The sequence below is a fragment of the Rhinoderma darwinii genome, chromosome 4 (genome assembly GCF_050947455.1).
Source record: "Rhinoderma darwinii isolate aRhiDar2 chromosome 4, aRhiDar2.hap1, whole genome shotgun sequence".
Taxonomy (NCBI): domain Eukaryota; kingdom Metazoa; phylum Chordata; class Amphibia; order Anura; family Rhinodermatidae; genus Rhinoderma; species Rhinoderma darwinii.
The window spans coordinates 309529155-309552780 of NC_134690.1; the positions used below are offsets into that span (position 1 = coordinate 309529155).

At 47.1% G+C, this 23626-nt stretch overlaps 1 protein-coding gene across 1 annotated transcript; it reads right to left on the reverse strand.

Moving 5' to 3' along the window:
• Positions 1–1891: 1891 nt before the first annotated feature.
• Positions 1892–8496, reverse strand: LOC142759928 (histone H3-like centromeric protein A). Its single transcript, XM_075862725.1, has 5 exons — positions 8442–8496; positions 4807–4905; positions 2966–3102; positions 2820–2897; positions 1892–2513 (listed from the first exon to the last, which is right to left on the reverse strand). Exons 2-5 carry the CDS (start codon positions 4889–4891, stop codon positions 2382–2384), a joined length of 432 nt encoding a protein of 143 aa, XP_075718840.1. The 5' UTR covers positions 4892–4905; positions 8442–8496; the 3' UTR covers positions 1892–2381.
• Positions 8497–23626: the final 15130 nt, after the last annotated feature.

A 23626-nucleotide genomic window follows, 5' to 3' on the forward strand; every position in this document is an offset into this window, starting at 1 on the left:
AAAAAAACGGGCCCCATTGCAGGGGCCCGTTTTTTCCTACCAAAAGAATGTCGCGGCAGTTGCCGGGCCCCCCTTTCAGTTAGGTTTGGCCGGGCCCCTCACACCAGTACCCCTAATACGCCCCTGGCTGCGTGGAGAAGAGCTTTCCCAGCCAGAGGGTCTCCCGGACGCGTCCCAATGGCAGGCGTTACAATTGACTCATTACTTGTCAAGACTACCTACACCGGCTTCCTATGACCGAGCTCTATCTTCCTTTGAAACTTTGTGTTCTCAAACGGGGCATGTGAGACGGGCCCTGTCCAGTCTTTACTGCGTGCTGCTCACTCCTGCTGAGGATTTCATCCCACCATATATTACGAAATGGGAAAGAGATCTTCAGATTACTCTAACACAAGAGCAAAGGGAAAAGATCATGCTCCTCACACATAAGGCGTCTATTAGTAACGCCTATCAGGAAACCAGTTTTAAAATACTATCCCGTTGGTACAGAGTCCCACATGTGCTACATAAAATGTTCCCGGATGTTTCTCCTTTATGTTGGAGATGCGGCAGAGAAGAGGGAACGCTTTTACATATATTCTGGAGCTGTGAGAACCTTCGCACCTATTGGTCAGAGGTTCAAGATATCATTCTGGAGATCACAGGAATCTCACTGGGAGATGATCCGGCATGGATTTTGCTGCACCACCACGATATACCTGTGGGGCGCTACAGGAAGATGTTAGTGAGACATTTGCTGAACGCAGCTAAGGCTTGTATTCCGGGGGGTTGGAGATCCTCTGAGCCTCCTGTGACTAGACAATGGCTGGAGCGCATTCACGAAATTCGGAGAATGGAGGAGTTGCTCCATTCCGCACCCGAACGAGCAACGCAGTTTCAGAAAACCTGGTTCTATTGGTTTGACTTCTGCAAGTCGGACAGACACAAGAGGGCCATGGGTGAACTGATTAGTGGAGAACCAGGGAGCTCTTGAGTTCTCTCTGGTCTGTGATGTGCTGTGGGGGGGGGAGAGTGAGGGGAGAACATCTCCCCTTCTCCCTCTTAAGATTTTCCCTATACCCCCCCCCCTTCCTTTTGTCCTTCTACCCTGTCTACCCTTCGTTTACTTCCCTATTTGAATCAATCGTTACTAAGAATTGACTGAGATGTGGGTGATGGAGGGGCGGATGAGGGTGTAATGCTGGTATTCCTGTCTTGCTATACTAATGCTTGTAGTGTATTGATGGTACTATGTTGGGAGGACTTTGATTGCATATTTACTTATTGTTGTTGAAATATAGGTTGAAATGATCGGCCCTCATGGGCTTTTTCTGTACCCATGTCACCCCCTTTTCTTTTTCTGTATCCCCATTTCTTTTCTTGAAAATAAAAAATTAGAAATATAAAAAACAAAAAAAACAAAGGAGGAAACCCAGCGTCTGGTGATGTCCATGGGTTCCAGACTTCAGGCCATCATTGCCTGCAAAGGATTCTCTACAAAGTATTAAAAAAAACATTTATGGTAATGTTAATTTGTCCAATCACTTTTGATCACCTGAAATGAGGAGGTTGTGTAGAAAAATGGTGGCAATTCCTAAACTTTTCACAGGAGATTTTTGTTTAACCCCTTGAAATAAACCTGAAAGTTTAAACTTCAATTGCATCTCAGTTGTTTCATTTCAAATCCAATGTGGTGGCAGCAAAACCCAAATCATGAAGATTGTGTCACTGCCCAAATAATTCTGGACCCAACCCACACACCCACCCACACAGCAAACACTCTGAACAAGCATAGCTGCAGTGTAAAGAATGGGGGTGGGACAGAGCAAGAGTATTGAACTACAGCAAAGCTGGAGTCATTGATCATATCCAAGCCCTTATGAAAATTAGTCTAAAACGATGAAGATCAAACTTATAATATACATTTTTTTTTTATTTGAAAAAATTAACAAATCTTCACAGAATAAAAACAGGAAGCGGATCATAAACTCAGCAGAACAATTAGAAGGTCGGCCAGATCAGGTTTCATTAGCGGTTGTGTCCAGCGTCTTTGTTAGCGGTTTTGTCCAGCAGTGCCACCTTGTGGTCATTTTCTGTGCTACATCCTGGACCCCTATAACCCATTACAAAGCTGGACAGAAAAACGACTGCACTACCACCCTGCAAACTGCAGTGGCAGCCATATTGGTTGTAACAACTTTCCCATGAACAGATAAAACAAAGAAAAAACCTCCACTGTAACCAGTGTCAGGAGGGGGCGCTAAAGCCGGTTTACTCTTCCAAACTGGATCTTTTATGCAATGGTAAAACTTGTATTTCCCAATAGATTTTCTCCATTAATATAAAACTATTTACACGTGATCATTCTTCATCAAATCTTGAGAGATAAAACGGCAGCGTTATCACAGTTCATACGGGATGCCTCGGATTCTCCGTGCGAGCTGCATGTCCTTCACAAAGAGAGTGCCCCTATTGGCCTGGTGACTGAAGAGGTAAGAATCTTCAAAGAGACTCACGAGGAAGTCCTCAGCTGACTGTGGATACAGAAGAGCATTAGTCCCTCTTAAAGTGACAGCACTCCCGGTATAATTTACTACACAGCTCGAAGGACTGATCAGATTTCACTTTTATGAGCTGTTAGCTAGAGTGATGGTGGGGGGGGGGGGGGGTCTGGCCTCTGGAACTCCCACAATGCATCACAACCCCTATGCAAATGTCCCGCTAGGGCATATGGATGTGTTAGAGGGGGCGGGGGCTGAGTAGTGAACCACTGCAAAGAGCAGCTCCCTCTCTGGTTGACCCATGCGTTACATGGACAGTGCATTGTATGAGATACTGACCTCTTGTAGCGCCATAAGTGCGGTGCTTTGCCAGTAGTAAAACACGCCGCGGGAATACTTCAGGCAGATCTCTCTCACCTGCAAGAATAAAAGGGGAATATCACTGACAATAAAGAGGAGCAGCCGCAGAGGACACATCCACTCACCAGGCGGAAAAACGGGGTTTTCTGAATGAGCAGATTGGTTGATTTTTGGTACTTTCTTATTTCCATCAGCGCACGGGCTCCTGGGCGGTAGCGTCTTCTTCGTTGCGTGCTTGGTCTGTGACTTGTTTCCCCTCTACCTGTAAGAAAGAAATCCATAATCATAGCTGAAAATGAATCTCCCGCTACATGGAAATTCACTGTCTGGCCGGGGTCACACGTAGGGTAAACACGGCGGATTTTCTGCAACGGATTTCATTGCGGAAACTCCACAGCGTAATACAGAAGCAGAAGAGTGGAGGAGATTCAAACAAATCTCATCCAGACGCAGCGGAAAAAAACCCGCCAAACTTACCCAGATCTCTCTGCTCCTGCGTTCAACCCGGCCTCCAGGGATGATGTCTCATCCCATATGACTGCTGCAGAACATCAGAGGGACACGTCACCATGGCTACGGGTAAGTATGGGTTTTTTTTCTACCTTCTATGGACATTCCAGCCGAAAAACTGCAGTTTTTCAGCCAGAATTACCTCCGGTGCCCATGGCCAATACGCTGTGTACTTTTACGCCGCATATCTGCCCTGTGTGAACATGGCCTATTACCTTAATGTCCCCCAAGGAACATCAGGTAAACAGATTTAAAACATAACATGCTACCTGCAGCCACCACTAGAGGGAGCTCATTGTATATGGTTGTACATTGAACTTGGTAACAAAACAGTATGCAGTGAGCTCCCTCTAGTGGTGGCTGCAGGGAGACAAAATTATACCATGTAACTGTCTACGCAGGAGATTTAGAGCTCCGTTTCAGAAAACTGTGCCCCAACTGCTTTTAAAACGACATTAAGAAATTAATCAGCACAGAATATTGGACCTAAAAAGGATATAAATGTGGACGTTCAAATTTTAGATACTTTTCTATGACTGATAATTTGGGGTCCATCAAGTCCCATTGATACCTGATTAAAGGGGTTGTACCACGAAAATAATTTTTCACCTATCCACAAGATAGGTGATAAATGCCGGATCGCTGCGGGTTGTTAACAAGAGTGCGGGTCCCAGAGTGGTGGTCACTCAAGTCATTCTCTATGGCAGTGGTCCCCAACCTATTTTGCACCGAGGACCGGTTTGATGCAAGAACATTTTTGCGGGGACTGGCGGGGGGGTGGGGTGGGTGGAGGGGTTAGAGTCAGTTCACACATTGCGTAAATACGGCGTATACCTGTATTATAATGCGGAAAAAAACGGCAGCATAATACAGTAGCAGCAAAGTGGATGAGATAAAACACGTCTCATCCACACGCTGCATAAACGGAGTAGAAAAAAGGCTCAGAAATTGACGTCACAACATCGCGCCTGCCTGCGCGGAGCCGCTCACGGCAGAGTGCATAATTGGGCAAGGAGCAGTCAAACTTGACTATTTCCGGCGATACCATAGGGAATGAATAGAGCGGTCGGACTGCAGGTTGGAAATTCTTAGATCCCTCATTTCATAATATATCTTCATGGGTGTGAGCTGTGTTCTCAGATTCCCTTCCCAGGGCCATATAGTAACGTGCTTCCTGCAACCACCACTAGGGGGAGACGATTGTGCACATGCATACAGCTCCTGTTGTGCCTATATAAATCAGTCCTCAGTTTGCTCCCCCTAGTGGCGGCCTTGTGCTACAGAAATTTCTGTATGTAACAGATTTTTACCTGCATAGAAACGAACCCTCTAAGATATAAAGCTGAGAAACGGATTACAATCTAGTATTACACGACCCGAGGTTATCTGGAATTCATTTTTAAAATAAAATATATAATGAGAGTGATAAGATGATCAAGGTGCAACTTTCTCTTACTTGGCGGAGATTGAGGAGGAGCTGCAGGTTTCTTCTGCGGATGCGCCGACTTCCTGCGGGACGAGCTTTTCTGGGGTGGTTTCATGATGATGTAAAACGCTGCTGAGAGTCATACAATCAGTTAAGCAGATAAGAGACGGTGACAATTCAGCAGAATCACAGGTGACGTAGGATAAACTGAGCGGTTTTATACTGACTGATACCACCAATGCAAGTGACAAGAAAGTGATGACATTGACGGTGAAGATATGAGATTGCCGGATGTCAGTAATTAACGCACGCTGCATCAATGAATACAATAGATCCTCGTGGCATCAATTACCAGAACAGCGACATCAATGATCTATTTAATAATGCGGCAACAGAAGAGCTACCCGCAGCAGATCCCGCAAGCAATGGGCAGATGTTTGCAGACGTAATGGAGCCGTCTTTTCAGGCGTGATTCGAGGCGTAAAACGCCTGAAAATAGGTCGTGTGCACAGAACCTTACAGAGAATCCGTAATCCAGACAAAGGTGGGAAATTTAAAACTGGAGCAAAGGAAAAGTGGAGCAGTCGTCATGGAAATGAAAGGCCGCAGCTGGAGGACGATGAGCTGCAACAACAATGCAGTACAAATATACAGAAATAAAACATCTAATAATCCATATGATCTCTAGACACGCAGCAGCGAAAATGTACCGTCAGCCCCCCACTCACAGTAATGACCGTCAGACCCCCCACTCACAGTAATGACCGTCAGCCCCCCCACTCCCAGTAATGACGTCAGCCCCCCACACCCAGTAATGACCGTCAGCCCCCCACTCCCAGTAATGACCGTCAGCCCCCCCACTCCCAGTAATGACCGTCAGCCCCCCACTCCCAGTAATGACCGTCAGCCCCCCACTCCCAGTAATGACCGTCAGCCCCCCACTCCCAGTAATGACCGTCAGCCCCCCACTCACATTATAATGATCCCTCAGTAAAGCCACCATCAGCCTCCGTCCCCCCAGTAAAATGACCATCAGCCCCCTCCAGTAAAGCCACCATCAGCCTCAGTCCCCCCGCCCCCCGATAAAATAACCATCTGCCCCTCTAGTAAAGGGACCATCACAGACAGAAAGTGTGCTTACCCCTGGGGAAGGAATAAATAAGGAGGTATAAGAACAACAACTCCCAGCATGTCCAGGATGTTATGTGATATCAGAGAAAGTTTACAGGAGGAGGTATAAGAGGAGAGGACTAGAACTCCCAGCATGTCCAGACTTAGTATGGGATATCAGAGGACATTACAGGGAGGAGGTATAAGAGAAGAGGACTACAACTCCCAGCATGTCCAGACTGTTAGGGCAGATTCACACGAACGTTGCGTTTTTGCGCGCGCAAACAACGCAGCGTTTTGCGAGCGCAAAAACCATTTGACAGCTGCGTGTGTCATGCGTGTCTGATGCGCGGCTGCGTGATTTTCGCGCAGCCGGCATCATAGAGATGAGGCTTGTCGACGCCCGTCACTGTCCAAGGTGCTGAAAGAGCTAAATCTTTCAGCACCCTTGACAGTGAATGCCGAACACAACAGCGAAAAACCTGTAAAAAAAAAAAGATAAAGTTCCTACTTACCGAGAACTTGTTGCCTTGGTGACGCGCCTCTCTTGACATCGGGCCCCACCTCCCTGGATGACGCGGCAGTCCAAGTGACCGCTGCAGCCTGTGATTGACTGCAGCCTGTGCTTGGCCTGTGATTGGCTGGAGCTGTCACTTGAACTGAAGTGTCATCCCGGGAGGTCGGACTGCAGGAAGGAGACAGGAGTAATCGGTAAGTTAGAACTTCGTTTTTTTTTACAGGTTCATGTATTTTGGGATCGCAAGTCACTGTCCATGGTGCTGAAACAGTTTAAGGGTATGTGCACACACACTAATTACGTCCGTAATTGACGGACGTATTTCGGCCGCAAGTCCCGGACCGAACACAGTGCAGGGAGCCGGGCTCCTAGCATCATACTTATGTACGATGCTAGGAGTCCCTGCCTCGCTGCAGGACAACTGTCCCGTACTGTAATCATGTTTTCAGTACGGGACAGTTGTCCTGCAGCGAGGCAGGGACTCCTAGCATCGTACATAAGTATGATGCTAGGAGCCCGGCTCCCTGCACTGTGTTCGGTCCGGGACTTGCGGCCGAAATACGTCCGTCAATTCCGGACGTAATTAGTGTGTGTGCACATACCCTCACTCTTTCAGCACCATGCACAGTGAATGTCTCCCGACGTCGCGGACCGGAAATTTTTTTGCCGAGTTTGGCCGAACCCGGTGAAGTTAGCTTCGGTTGTCGGGGTTCGCTCCTCGCAAAGACACTCCGTTTGGATGCTTGGAAACAGAAAAGCACGTGGTGCTTTTCTGTTTCCATTCATCCTTTTGACAGCTCGTGCGCTGTTTCAGTCGGTTCGCACGGAAGAGCTTCCGTGCGACCTGACTGGTTTTCACGCACCCATTGACTTCAATGGGTGCGTGATGCGTGAAATACGCAGAGTTATTGAACCTGTCGCGTATTTTGCGCAGCGAACAAACGCTGCGCAAAATACACGGACTGTGTGTACTGCCCCATAGACTTCTATAGGGCATTGCGTGCCGCGCGAAAACCACGCGGCCTACACGCTGCCAAATCACGCTCGTGTGAATCCCCCCTTATTATGGGATATCAGAGGACATTACAGGGAGGAGGTAGAAGAGGAGAGGACTACAACTACCAGCATGTCCAGGACGTTATTATGGGATAAAAGAGGACATTACAGGGAGGATGTATAAGAGAAGAGGACTACAACTCCTAGCATGTCCAGGCTGTTATTATGGGATATCAGAGGACATTACAGTGAGGAGGTATAAGAGGAGAGAACTACAACTCCTAGCATGTCCAGGCTGTTATTATGGGATATCAGAGGACATTACAGGGAGGAGGTATAAGAGGAGAGGACTACAACTCCCAGCATGTCCATGCTGTTATTATGGGATATCAGAGGACATTACAGGGAGGAGGTATAAGAGGAGAGGACTACAACTCCCAGCATGTCCAGGACGTTATTATGGGATATCAGAGGACATTACAGGGAGGAGGTATAAGAGGAGAGGACTACAACTCCCAGCATGTCCAGGACGTTATTATGGGATATCAGAGGACATTACAGGGAGAAGGTAGAAGAGGAGAGGACTACAACTCCCAGCATGTCCAGGACGTTATTATGGGATATCAGAGGACATTACAGGGAGGAGGTATAAGAGGAGAGAACTACAACTCCTAGCATGTCCAGGCTGTTATTATGGGATATCAGAGGACATTACAGGGAGGAGGTATAAGAGGAGAGGACTACAACTCCCAGCATGTCCAGGACGTTATTATGGGATATCAGAGGACATTACAGGGAGGAGGTATAAGAGAGGACTACAACTCCCAGCATGTCCAGGACGTTATTATGGGATATCAGAGGACATTACAGGGAGGAGGTAGAAGAGGAGAGGACTACAACTCCCAGCATGTCCAGGCTGTTATTATGGGATATCAGAGGACATTACAGGGAGGAGGTATAAGAGGAGAGAACTACAACTACCCACATTCCCCTGGCTCCATTTCTCACACAACTGCTAAGAAAGTAAAGAAAACCCACTTACCCTGCCCAGTGTTAATGGCTCCTCTCCCTCCGTCAGGCTTCTAGTGGGAAGCGGTGGGCGGTGCTTGTAACAGACGTCCGCGCGTCACGTCTGCTACAACGTGGGTGGCGGAGCTTGTAGCAAAAAAAAAAAAAATAAATGTAAAAAAAAATTTAGATTTTTTTTTTTTAATTTATTTTTTTTGCCGTGGATGAGCCGCGGCACCCCTGAACAGCTCTCGGCACCCCGGTTGGGAACCACTGGTATAGATTATATAATAGCCCCACAATATAAAAGCCAAGAAAAACCCAAAGGCTCCCGCACTGCGTTCTTCCAGGTTATGTATCGCCCCCTTGTGGCTAATAGAAGAAGTACACCAAATGTTCAAACCATCGCTAAAGCCAACAAAACTATATCCTGATGTTTGATCTCCCACAATCTATAATAATAATATAACCGCGCGGTCTCAATGACGTCATCAAGACCTCGGCTGTAAAGAAAAGCCTGTTTATACCCCTGGGTTCCAGGATGGGTCTATTTTAGGCTCGATGGGTTTCTATCAAGTTCTATAGAAAATGCTTAGAAACGTTGTGATATAAAAAAAAAACCTTTTATTGACATTAAGACCCCTTTACCAATACGGATAATCATACGAGCGCTTGTTTTCGATCACGGGCAGCGACGATCAGACGATAAACTGCACTCATTGGTCAGCTGATCACATCTTTTATGGGTCCCAAAAAATCCTCGTTGTCCACAGCGTACAAACAGGGGATGTGCTGCCGACAATACGTAAACTGTACGAGCACGGACCATCGTATTAACCATCGCTCATCCCCGTACAGCGTGCGTCGGCTCGTGTAAATGAGCGCCGACTCACTGGATACATCGTTGATCGTGCAAGTTCCATCTAGTGAAAAACTGTAAACAGGGAGGAGGGGGATGCAGCTGCAGTTTCTTATGCCCCACGCACGCGACCGTATTTTTCATCAGTAATTACAGCAGGGACTCTCCCATAGAAGTCTATGGGCGCTTCCGTAAATATGGGCGGCTATGGATACGCATCCGTACTCTGACCGTATTTATGCTACGCACAGCTTACATATATCCTGATGTACTCCACCCAGCTTACATATACCCTGATGTACCCCTCACAGCTTACATATACCCTGATGTACTCCGCACAGCTTACATATACCCTGATGTACTCAGCACAGCTTACATATACCCTGATGTACTCCGCACAGCTTACATATACCCTGATGTACTCCACAGTTTACATATATCCTGATGTACTCCGCGCATATTACATATACCCTGATGTACTCCGCACAGCTTACATATACCCTGATGTACTCCCCAGTTTACATATATCCTGATGTACTCTGCGCATATTACATATACCCTGATGTACTCCGCACAGCTTACATATACCCTGATGTACTCCGCCCAGTTTACATATATCCTGATGCACTCCACCCAGCTAACATATACCCTGATGTACTCCGCACAGCTTACATATACCCTGATGTACTCCGCCCAGCTTACATATACCCTGATGTACTCCCCAGTTTACATATATCCTGATGTACTCTGCGCATATTACATATACCCTGATGTACTCCGCACAGCTTACATATATCCTGATGCACTCCACCCAGCTAACATATACCCTGATGTACTCCGCACAGCTTACATATACCCTGATGTACTCCCCAGTTTACATATATCCTGATGTACTCTGCGCATATTACATATACCCTGATTTACTCCGCACAGCTTACATATACCGATGTACTCCGCACAGCTTACATATACCCTGATGTACTCCGCACAGCTTACATATACCCTGATGTACTCCGCACAGCTTACATATATAATGATGTACTACGCACAGCTTACATATACCCTGATGTACTACGCACAGCTTACATATATCCTGATGTACTCTGCGCATATTACATATACCCTGATGTACTCCGCACAGCTTACATATATAATGATGTACTACGCACAGCTTACATATACCCTGATGTACTCCTCACATATTACATATACCCTGATGTGCTCCGCACAGCTTACATATACCCTGATGTACTCCGCCCAGCTTACATATGCCCTGATGTACTCCGCCCAGCTTACATATACCCTGATGTACTCCGCCCAGTTTACATATACCCTGATGTACTCCGCACAGTTTACATATACCCTGATGTACTCCGCCCAGCTTACATATACCCTGATGTACTCCGCACAGTTTACATATACCCTGATGTACTCCGCCCAGCTTACATATATCCTGATGTACTCCGCCCAGCTTACATATACCCTGATGTACTCCGCACAGCTTACATATACCCTGATGTACTACACACAGCTTACATATACCCTGATTTACTCCGCACAGCTTACATATACCCTGATGTACTCCGCCCAGTTCACATATGCCTGAGCCTGGCAGTGTACCCAAACGGCAATTTATGACCACATATGGTGTATTCTGGAGAACCCACTTAACAATTTATGGGATGTGTGTCTACGGTGGTACAAGCTGGGCACAACACATTGGGCACTGAAATGGCATATTTGTGGAAAAAAGCAATTTTAATCTGCAACATCTATTGTTTACTCATTTTTGCAAAACACTTGTGCGGTCAAAATGCTCACTACACCCCTAGATCAATTCTTTGAGGGATCTAGTTTCCAAAATGGGGTAATTTTTCGGGGGGTACCACTGTACTGGTACTATAGCTCAATGCAACATGGTGTCAAAAAACGAATCTTATAAAATCTCCACTCCAAATACTAAATGGCGCTCCTTCCCTTTAGAGCCTTGCTGTGTGTCCAAATAGCAGTTTATGACCACGTGTGGGGTATTTCCCTACTCTGAAGAAGTTGCTTTACAAATGTTACGGTGCTTTTTCTCCTTTATTTGTTGAGAAAATGAAACATTTTTAACTAATGCTGCGTCTTATTGGAAAATAATGTCATTTTTCATTTTCACTGCCCATTTCTAATAAAATATATGAGACACCTGTGGGGTGCTGAAAAAATAAAAAAGTTAGAGCTCTTTGAATGCGACTATAGAAAAACGCATAAAATAGCTCGGTCATTAGGGCCTAAAATGGGATGGTCACTAAGGGGTTAACGTCAGTTAGCACAATATAAATACATTTACAGTAGCTCCCCCTAGTGGCGACTGCCGGTAGCTTTCCACTGAAGTGTAGTAACCAGGACATGAGTCTAAGGCCTCATTTACACGAGCGTAATATACACGCGTGCGACGCGCATGCTTTTCATGCGTGTCGTACGCACCTATATTACTCTATGGGGCAGTGCAGACAATGCGTGAATTTTGCGCAGCGCGAGTGCGTTGCGTAAAACTCACGACATGTTCTATAATCGTGCGTTTTTCGCGCATCACGCACCCATTGAAGTCAATGGGTGCGTGAAAACCACGCATGCCGCACGGAAGCACTTCCGTGCGAACTGCGTGATTCGCGCAAGAGCTGTCAAAAGGATGAATGTAAACAGAAAAGCACCACGTGCTTTTCTGTTTACAAACATCCAAACGGAGTGTCAAATTAGAGATGAGCGCACCGAACTTCGTCGTTTTGACCGAACCCGGCAAAAAAATTTCCGGTACGCGACGTCAGGAGACAGTCACTGTCCATGGTGCTGAAAGAGTTAAACTGGTTCAGCACCCTGGACAGTGACTTCCGATCACAATATACATGAACGTGTAAAAAAAAAAAAGAAGTTCTGACTTACCGATAACTCCCGGCTTCTTCCTCCAGTCTGACCTCCCGGGATGACAATTCAGTCCAAGTGACAGCTGCAGCCAATCACAGGCCAAGCACAGGCTGCAGCCAATCACAGGCTGCAGCGGTCACATGGACTGCCGCGTCATCCAGGGAGGTAGGGCCGGATGACAAGAGAGGGACGCGTCACCAAGGCAACGGCCGGGAGACCGGACTGGAGGAAGTTTTTGGTAAGTATGAACGTCTTTTTTTTATTCACAGTTTGGTGTATATTGTGATCGGAATTCACTGTCGAGGGTGCTGAAAGAGTTACTGCCGATCAGTTAACTCTTTCAGCACCCTGGACAGTGACTGACGTCGACTAGCCTCATCTCTATGATGGCGGCTGCGCGAAAATCACGCAGCCGCGCATCATACACTGATGACACACTGAGCTGTCAAGTGCCTTTTGGCACGCAAAACGCTGCGTTTTTTTGCCTGCGCAAAACGCACACGCTCGTGTAAATGAGGCCTAAGGCTATGTTCACACAGAGTTTTTGCAGGAGGAATATGTGCCTCAAAATTCCGTTTGGAAGTTTGAGGCACATTTTCCTCTCCCTGCACGTCGATTTTCGCTGCGTTTTTCGCCCGCGGCCATTGAGCGCCGCGGGCATAATACACCGCGAAATACGCTTTCTCTGCCTCCCATTGAAATCAATGGCAGGTCAGAGGCATAAACGCCCGAAGATAGGGCATGTCGCTTCTTTTTCTCGCGAGGCAGTTTTACTGCTCGCGGGAAAAAGACGCCGACGCCTCCCATTGAAATCAATGGGAGGCATTATAGGGCAGTTTTTGACGAGTTTTTCTTGCGCGGTTTCCGCGTAAAAAAAACTCGTCAAAAAACTCAGTGTGAACTTAGCCTAAAATGTTCTTTACACAGGACGATTATCGGGCAGACAAGTGTTCATATAACGCTCGTTGCTGATAATTGTGCTTTGTAAAAAGGGCAGCGATCCGCAGATGAACGAGCAAACACCCAATCATCTGCTGGTCGTATCGTTTTAAAAAAGTGAAATATTATTGTTGCCGGCAGCGCATCTCCCTGTGTAAACAGAAAAACGCGCTGCCGACATGATAATAACGTATGGGGACGAGCGATCGGAGTAACGACCGCTCGCCCTCATCCATAGCTCCGTGTTATCCATAGCTCCGTGTCATCCATAGCTCCGTGTTATCCATAGCTCCGTGTTATCCATAGCTCCGTGTCATCCATAGCTCCGTGTCATCCATAGCTCTGTGTCATCCATAGCTCCGTGTTATCCATAGCTCCGTGTTATCCATAGCTCCGTGTCATCCATAGCTCCGTGTCATCCATAGCTCCGTGTCATCCATAGCTCTGTGTCATCCATAGCTCCGTGTTATCCATAGCTCCGTGTTATCCATAGCTCCGTGTCATCCATAGCTCCGTGTTATCCATAGCTCCGTGTTATCCATAGCTCCGTGTTATCCATAGCTCCGTGTCATCCATAGCTCCGTGTCATCCATAGCTCCGTGTTATCCATAGCTCCGTGTTATCCATAGCTCCGTGTCATCCATAGCTCCGTGTTATCCATAGCTCCGTGTTATCCATAGCTCCGTGTTATCCATAGCTCCGTGTTATCCATAGCTCCGTGTTATCCATAGCTCCGTGTTATCCATAGCTCCGTGTCATCCATAGCTCCGTGTTATCCATAGCTCCGTGTCATCCATTGCTCCGTGTTATCCATAGCTCTGTGTTATCCATAGCTCCGTGTTATCCATAGCTCCGTGTCATCCATAGCTCCGTGTCATCCATAGCTCCGTGTTATCCGTAGCTCCGTGTTATCCATAGCTCCGTGTTATCCATAGCTCTGTGTTATCCATATCTCCGTGTTATCCATAGCTCCGTGTTATCCATAGCTCCGTGTCATCCATAGCTCCGTGTCATCCATAGCTCCGTGTTATCCATAGCTCCGTGTCATCCATAGCTCCGTGTCATCCATAGCTCCGTGTTATCCATAGCTCCGTGTCATCCATAGCTCCGTGTTATCCATAGCTCCGTGTTATCCATAGCTCCGTGTCATCCATAGCTCCGTGTCATCCATAGCTCCGTGTCATCCATAGCTCCGTGTCATCCATAGCTCCGTGTCATCCATAGCTCCGTGTCATCCATAGCTCCGTGTCATCCATAGCTCCGTGTTATCCATAGCTCCGTGTTATCCATAGCTCCGTGTTATCCATAGCTCCGTGTTATCCATAGCTCCGTGTCATCCATAGCTCCGTGTTATCCATAGCTCCGTGTTATCCATAGCTCCGTGTCATCCATAGCTCCGTGTTATCCATAGCTCCGTGTTATCCATAGCTCCGTGTCATCCATAGCTCCGTGTTATCCATAGCTCCGTGTTATCCATAGCTCCGTGCCATCCATAGCTCCGTGTTATCCATAGCTCCGTGTTATCCATAGCTCCGTGTCATCCATAGCTCCGTGTTATCCATAGCTCCGTGTTATCCATAGCTCCGTGTTATCCATAGCTCTGTGTCATCCATAGCTCCGTGTTATCCATAGCTCCGTGTGACCGGAGCAAACGAGCAGATATGTCATAAATGTCAGGTAGATTGGGGTTCCACCTCTGGGACCCGCATTCACTACTATGGGAGTTACGGAAACAGATCAGACAAAGCCGGAGGTGGGACCCTCATCTATCTGACATCCTATGGATACGTCATAAATGTGTCTGATGGGAAGACCCCTTTAATGAGTATATCAGTAATAGTATAACTAGCAAGTACCAGCCGCTACCCCTCCCCCCTCATTGCAACACCAAGTAAGGCCCCATGCGCACGACCGTATTTTCATCTATCCCGAAAAACTGTCCATATTGCATCGGTATATACGGATCCGTAAAAAAAAAGAGGGAGGATGCAAATGATGTCATCAGCATGTTGCATAGCAACGCTTCCATAAATACGGTCAGAGTACGGATGCGTATCCATAGCCGCCCGTATTTACGGAAGCGCCCATAGACTTCTATGGGAGAGTCCCTGCTGTAATTACTGATGAAAAATATGGTCGCGTGCGTGGGGCATAAGAAACTGCAGCTGCATCCCCCTCCTCCCTGTTTACAGTTTTTCACTAGATGGAACTTGCACGATCAACGATGTATCCAGTGAGTCGGCGCTCATTTACACGAGCCGACGCACGCTGTACGGGGATGAGCGATGGTTAATACGATGGTCCGTGCTCGTACATTTTACGTATTGTCGGCAGCACATCCCCTGTTTGTACGCTGTGGACAACGAGGATTTTTTGGGACGCATAAAAAATGTGATCAGCTGACCAATCAGTGCTATTTATCGTCTGATCGTCGCTGCCCGTGATCGAAAACAAGCGCTCGTATGATTATCGGCATTGGTAAAGGGGTCTTAATGTAAAAGGTTTTTTTTTTTATATCACAACGTTTCTAAGCATTTTCTATAGAACTTGATAGAAACCCATCGAGCCTAAAATAGACCCATCCTGGAACCCAGGGGTATAAACAGGCTTTTCTTTACAGCCCGAGGTCTTGATGACGTCATTGAGACCGCGCGGTTATATTATTATTATAGATTGTGGGAGATCAAACATCAGGATATAGTTTTGTTGGCTTTAGCGATGGTTTGAACATTTGGTGTACTTCTTCTATTAGCCACAAGGGGGCGATACATAACCTGGAAGAACGCAGTGCGGGAGCCTTTTGGTTTTTCTTGGCTTTTATATTGTGGGGCTATTATATAATCTATACCAGTGGTTCCCAACCGGGGTGCCGAGAGCTGTTCAGGGGTGCCGCGGCTCATCCACGGCAAAAAAAAAAAAAAAAAAAAAAATCGAATTTTTTTTTTACATTTTTTTAATTTTTTTTGCTACAAGCTCCGCCACCCACGTTGTAGCAGGCGTGACGCGCGGACGTCTGTTACAAGCACCGCCCACCGCTTCCCACTAGAAGCCTGACGGAGGGAGAGGAGCCATTAACACTGGGCAGGGTAAGTGGGTTTTCTTTACTTTCTTAGCAGTTGTGTGAGAAATGGAGCCAGGGGAATGTGGGTAGTTGTAGTTCTCTCCTCTTATACCTCCTCCCTGTAATGTCCTCTGATATCCCATAATAACAGCCTGGACATGCTGGGAGTTGTAGTCCTCTCCTCTTATACCTCCTCCCTGTAATGTCCTCTGATATCCCATAATAACAGCCTGGACATGCTGGGAGTTGTAGTCCTCTCCTCTTCTACCTCCTCCCTGTAATGTCCTCTGATATCCCATAATAACGTCCTGGACATGCTGGGAGTTGTAGTCCTCTCTTATACCTCCTCCCTGTAATGTCCTCTGATATCCCATAATAACAGCCTGGACATGCTAGGAGTTGTAGTTCTCTCCTCTTATACCTCCTCCCTGTAATGTCCTCTGATATCCCATAATAACGTCCTGGACATGCTGGGAGTTGTAGTCCTCTCCTCTTCTACCTCCTCCCTGTAATGTCCTCTGATATCCCATAATAACGTCCTGGACATGCTGGGAGTTGTAGTCCTCTCCTCTTCTACCTCCTCCCTGTAATGTCCTCTGATATCCCATAATAACGTCCTGGACATGCTGGGAGTTGTAGTCCTCTCCTCTTATACCTCCTCCCTGTAATGTCCTCTGATATCCCATAATAACAGCCTGGACATGCTAGGAGTTGTAGTCCTCTCCTCTTATACCTCCTCCCTGTAATGTCCTCTGATATCCCATAATAACGTCCTGGACATGCTAGGAGTTGTAGTCCTCTCCTCTTATACCTCCTCCCTGTAATGTCCTCTGATATCCCATAATAACAGTCTGGACATGCTGGGAGTTGTAGTTCTCTCCTCTTATACCTTCTCCCTGTAATGTCCTCTGATATCCCATACTAAGTCTGGACATGCTAGGAGTTGTAGTCCTCTCCTCTTATACCTCCTCCCTGTAATGTCCTCTGATATACCATAATAACAGTCTGGACATGCTGGGAGTTGTAGTTCTCTCCTCTTATACCTCCTCCCTGTAATGTCCTCTGATATACCATAATAACAGCCTGGACATGCTAGGAGTTGTAGTTCTCTTCTCTTATACCTCCTCCCTGTAATGTCCTCTGATATCCCATAATAACAGTCTGGACATGCTGGGAGTTGTAGTCCTCTTCTCTTATACCTCCTCCCTATAATGTCCTCTGATAACCCATACTAAGTCTGGACATGCTGGGAGTTGTAGTCCTCTCCTCTTATACCTCCTCCTGTAAACTTTCTCTGATATCACATAACAACCTGGACATGCTGGGAGTTGTTGTTCTTATACATCCTTATTTATTCCTTCCCCAGGGGTAAGCACACTTTCTGTCTGTGATGGTCCCTTTACTAGAGGGGCAGATGGTTATTTTATCGGGGGGCGGGGGGACTGAGGCTGATGGTGTCTTTACTGGAGGGGGCTGATGGTCATTTTACTGGGGGGACGGAGGCTGATGGTGGCTTTACTGAGGGGTCATTATAATGTGAGTGGGGGGCTGACGGTCATTACTGGGAGTGGGGGGCTGACGGTCATTACCGTGAGTGGGGGGCTGACGGTCATTACTGGGAGTGGGGGGGCTGACGTCATTACTGGGAGTGGGGGGGCTGACGGTCATTACTGGGAGTGGGGGGGCTGACGGTCATTACTGGGAGTGGGGGGGCTGACGGTCATTACTGTGAGTGGGGGGCTGACGGTCATTACTGTGAGTGGGGGGGCTGACGGTCATTGCTGTGAGTGGGGGGGCTGACGGTCATTACTGTGAGTGGGGGGCTGACGGTCATTACTGTGAGTGGGGGGGGCTGACGGTCATTACTGTGAGTGGGGGGGCTGACGGTCATTACTGTGAGTGGGGGGGCTGACGGTCATTACTGTGAGTGGGGGGCTGACGGTCATTACTGGGAGTGGGGGGCTGACGGTCATTACTGTGTGTGGGGGGCTGACGGTCATTACTGTGTGTGGGGGGCTGACGGTCATTACTGTGAGTGGGGGGCTGACGGTCATTACTGGGAGTGGGGGGCTGACGGTCATTACTGGGAGTGGGGGGCTGACGGTCATTACTGTGAGTGGGGGGCTGACGGTCATTACTGTGAGTGGGGGGCTGACGGTCATTACTGTGAGTGGGGGGCTGACGGTCATTACTGTGAGTGGGGGGCTGACGGTCATTACTGGGAGTGGGGGGCTGACGGTCATTACTGGGAGTGGGGGGCTGACGGTCATTACTGGGAGTGGGGGGCTGACGGTCATTACTGTGAGTGGGGGGCTGACGGTCATTACTGGGAGTGGGGGGCTGACGGTCATTACTGGGAGTGGGGGGCTGACGGTCATTACTGTGAGTGGGGGGCTGACGGTCATTACTGTGAGTGGGGGGCTGACGGTCATTACTGTGAGTGGGGGGCTGACGGTCATTACTGTGAGTGGGGGGCTGACGGTCATTACTGTGAGTGGGGGGCTGACGGTCATTACTGGGAGTGGGGGGCTGACGGTCATTACTGGGAGTGGGGGGCTGACGGTCATTACTGTGAGTGCGGGGGCTGACGGTCATTACTGTGAGTGGGGGGCTGACGGTCATTACTGGGAGTGGGGGGCTGACGGTCATTACTGGGAGTGGGGGGCTGACGGTCATTACTGGGAGTGGGGGGCTGATGGTTATTACTGTGAGTGGGGGGCTGACGGTCTTCAAGTGGTTTCCGCCTCTGACCTCCCATTGAAATTAATAGGAGGCAGAAAAAACCTGCGGCGCTCGTTTGGTGCTTTTTTGTCTGCGGTTTTTGCATTCGCTTCAACGGCTTAAAAAAAATGTGGGAAAAAAATAAATAAAAAAAAGTCAAACAGCGCTGTCAATTCAAAATCTGCCTCAAAATTCGTAAATGAATTTCGAGGCAGACTTTTAGTTTCTGCCTTACAAAAAAACGTTGTGTGAACATAACCTAAGAGTGTACTGCTTGTTTTTCGCCATTTTTTGTCGTTTTGTAAACAATTTTTGGTAGGGGTGCCCTGAGAATTATTTTTTTTCCCTGGGGTGCCTCGAGCCTGAAAAGGTTGGGAAACTCTGATGTATACAGTCGTCCTGGTGTATCTGGCAGTTTTCTAGAGTTCAGTGTATAATCATTGATAGATACGGTGACGCTGACATCACGCCGGGCAGCACGTGCGTCCTCATGAATTATACAGGATACAGACAATATTATTAAAGAGGAGCCGTCACTTCTCCTGAAATGTATGTATTAATAGATAACTTGGTGTTGCCATTCTCCTCATCAAAGGTCGTGTCCCTACAGTCTCTCTGTCAGCACTGATTGGACGTTGTCAGTTTGTAGGGACACACCCCCAACTGGTAACACACAGCTGTCAATTCTTACATTTCCAGGAGGAATAACAGAGAAACGGCACAAAGCAGAGAGTCCTAAGAAAAGTTGCGCACTCGACTGAATGTTTCTTCTCCTCGTCTATCGTGTGTGTTGATTTTATACATTTTCGCTGCTGCGTGTCTAGAGATCATATGGATTTTTAGATGTTTTATTTCTGTATATTTGTACTGCATTGTTGCAGCTCATCGTCCTCCAGCTGCGGCCTTTCATTTCCATGACGACTGCTCCACTTTTCCTTTGCTCCAGTTTTAAATTTCCCACCTTTGTCTGGATTACGGATTCTCTGTAAGGTTCTGTGCACACGACCTATTTTCAGGCGTTTTACGCCTCGAATCACGCCTGAAAAGACGGCTCCATTACGTCTGCAAACATCTGCCCATTGCTTGCGGGATCTGCTGCGGGTAGCTCTTCTGTTGCCGCATTATTAAATAGATCATTGATGTCGCTGTTCTGGTAATTGATGCCACGAGGATCTATTGTATTCATTGATGCAGCGTGCGTTAATTACTGACATCCGGCAATCTCATATCTTCACCGTCAATGTCATCACTTTCTTGTCACTTGCATTGGTGGCATCAGTCAGTATAAAACCGCTCAGTTTATCCTACGTCACCTGTGATTCTGCTGAATTGTCACCGTCTCTTATCTGCTTAACTGATTGTATGACTCTCAGCAGCGTTTTACATCATCATGAAACCACCCCAGAAAAGCTCGTCCCGCAGGAAGTCGGCGCAGCCGCAGAAGAAACCTGCAGCTCCTCCTCAATCTCCGCCAAGTAAGAGAAAGTTGCACCTTGATCATCTTATCACTCTCATTATATATTTTATTTTAAAAATGAATTCCAGATAACCTCGGGTCGTGTAATACTAGATTGTAATCCGTTTCTCAGCTTTATATCTTAGAGGGTTCGTTTCTATGCAGGTAAAAATCTGTTACTTACCGAAATTTCTGTAGCACAAGGCCGCCACTAGGGGGAGCAAACTGAGGACTGATTTATATAGGCACAACAGGAGCTGTATGCATGTGCACAATCGTCTCCCCCTAGTGGTGGTTGCAGGAAGCACTTTACTATATGGCCCTGGGAAGGGAATCTGAGAACACAGCTCACACCCATGAAGATATATTATGAAATGAGGGATCTAAGAATTTCCAACCTGCAGTCCGACCGCTCTATTCATTCCCTATGGGATCGACGGAAATAGTCAAGTTTGACTTCTCCTTGCCCAATTATGCACTCTGCCGTGAGCGGCTCCGCGCAGGCAGGCGCGATGTTGTGACGTCAATTTCTGAGCCTTTTTTCTACTCCGTTTATGCAGCGTGTGGATGAGACGTGTTTTATCTCATCCACTTTGCTGCTACTGTATTATGCTGCCGATTTTTCCGCATTATAATACAGGTATACGCCGTATTTACGCAATGTGTGAACTGACTCTAACCCCTCCACCCCCCCCCCCCCCCGCCAGTCCCCGCAAAAATGTTCTTGCATCAAACCGGTCCTCGGTGCAAAATAGGTTGGGGACCACTGCCATAGAGAATGACTTGAGTGACCACCACTCTGGGACCCGCACTCTTGTTAACAACCCGCAGCGATCCGGCATTTATCACCTATCTTGTGGATAGGTGAAAAATTATTTTCGTGGTACAACCCCTTTAATCAGGTATCAATGGGACTTGATGGACCCCAAATTATCAGTCATAGAAAAGTATCTAAAATTTGAACGTCCACATTTATATCCTTTTTAGGTCCAACATTCTGTGCTGATTAATTTCTTAATGTCGTTTTACAGCAGTGTGAGCACAGTTTTCTGAAACGGAGCTCTAAATCTCCTGCGTAGACAGTTACATGGTATAATTTTGTCTCCCTGCAGCCACCACTAGAGGGAGCTCACTGCATACTGTTTTGTTACCAAGTTCAATGTACAACCATATACAATGAGATCCCTCTGTGGTGGCTGCAGGTAGCATGTTATGTTTTAAATCTGTTTACCTGATGTTCCTTGGGGGACATTAAGGTAATAGGCCATGTTCACACAGGGCAGATACGCGGCGTAAAAGTACACAGCGTATTGGCCCTGGGCACCGGAGGTAATTCTGGCTGAAAAACTGCCGTTTTTCGGCTGGAATGTCCATAGAAGGTAGAAAAAAAACCATACTTACCCGTAGCCATGGTGACGTGTCCCTCTGATGTTCTGCAGCAGTCATATGGGATGAGACATCATCCCTGGAGGCCGGGTTGAACGCAGGAGCAGAGAGATCTGGGTAAGTTTGGCGGGTTTTTTTCGGCTGCGTCTGGATGAGATTTGTTTGAATCTCCTCCACTCTTCTGCTTCTGTATTACGCTGTGGAGTTTCCGCAATGAAATCGGTTGCAGAAAATCCGCCGTGTTTACCCTACGTGTGACCCCTGCCAGACAGTGAATTTACATGTAGCGGGAGATTCATTTTCAGCTGTTATTATGGATTTCTTTCTTACAGGTAGAGGGGAAACAAGTCACAGACCGAGCACGCAACGAAGAACACGTTACCGCCCAGGAGCCCGTGCGCTGATGGAAATAAGAAAGTACCAAAAATCAACCAATCTGCTCATTCAGAAAACCCCGTTTTTCCGCCTGGTGAGTGGATGTGTCCTCTGCGGCTGCTCCTCTTTATTGTCAGTGATATTCCCCTTTTATTCTTGCAGGTGAGAGAGATCTGCCTGAAGTATTCCCGCGGCGTGTTTTACTACTGGCAAAGCACCGCACTTATGGCGCTACAAGAGGTCAGTATCTCATACAATGCACTGTCCATGTAACGCATGGGTCAACCAGAGAGGGAGCTGCTCTTTGCAGTGGTTCACTACTCAGCCCCCGCCCCCTCTAACACATCCATATGCCTTAGCGGGACATTTGCATAGGGGTTGTGATGCATTGTGGGAGTTCCAGAGGCCAGACCCCCCCCCCCCCCCCACCATCACTCTAGCTAACAGCTCATAAAAGTGAAATCTGATCAGTCCTTCGAGCTGTGTAGTAAATTATAAATTATACCGGGAGTGCTGTCACTTTAAGAGGGACTAATGCTCTTCTGTATCCACAGTCAGCTGAGGACTTCCTCGTGAGTCTCTTTGAAGATTCTTACCTCTTCAGTCACCAGGCCAATAGGGGCACTCTCTTTGTGAAGGACATGCAGCTCGCACGGAGAATCCGAGGCATCCCGTATGAACTGTGATAACGCTGCCGTTTTATCTCTCAAGATTTGATGAAGAATGATCACGTGTAAATAGTTTTATATTAATGGAGAAAATCTATTGGGAAATACAAGTTTTACCATTGCATAAAAGATCCAGTTTGGAAGAGTAAACCGGCTTTAGCGCCCCCTCCTGACACTGGTTACAGTGGAGGTTTTTTCTTTGTTTTATCTGTTCATGGGAAAGTTGTTACAACCAATATGGCTGCCACTGCAGTTTGCAGGGTGGTATTGCAGTAGTTTTTCTGTCCAGCTATGTAATGGGTTATAGGGGTCCAGGATGTAGCACAGAAAATGACCACAAGGCGGCACTGATGGACAAAACCGCTAACAAAGACGCTGGACACAACCGCTAATGAAACCTGATCTGGCCGACCTTCTAATTGTTCTTCTGAGTTTATGATCCGCTTCCTGTTTTTATTCTGTGAAGATTTGTTAATTTTTTCAAATAAAAAAAAAATGTATATTATAACTTTGATCTTCATCATTTTAGACTAATCTTCATAAGGGCTTGGATATGATCAATGACTCCAGCTTCGCTGTAGTTCAATACTCTTGCTCTGTCCCACCCCCATTCTTTACACTGCAGCTATGCTTGTTCAGAGTGTTTGCTGTGTGGGTGGGTGTGTGGGTTGGGTCCAGAATTATTTGGGCAGTGACACAATCTTCATGATTTGGGTTTTGCTGCCACCACATTGGATTTGAAATGAAACAACTGAGATGCAATTGAAGTTGAAGCTTTCAGGTTTATTTCAAGGGGTTAAACAAAAATCTCCTGTGAAAAGTTTTGGAATTGCCACCATTTTTCTAC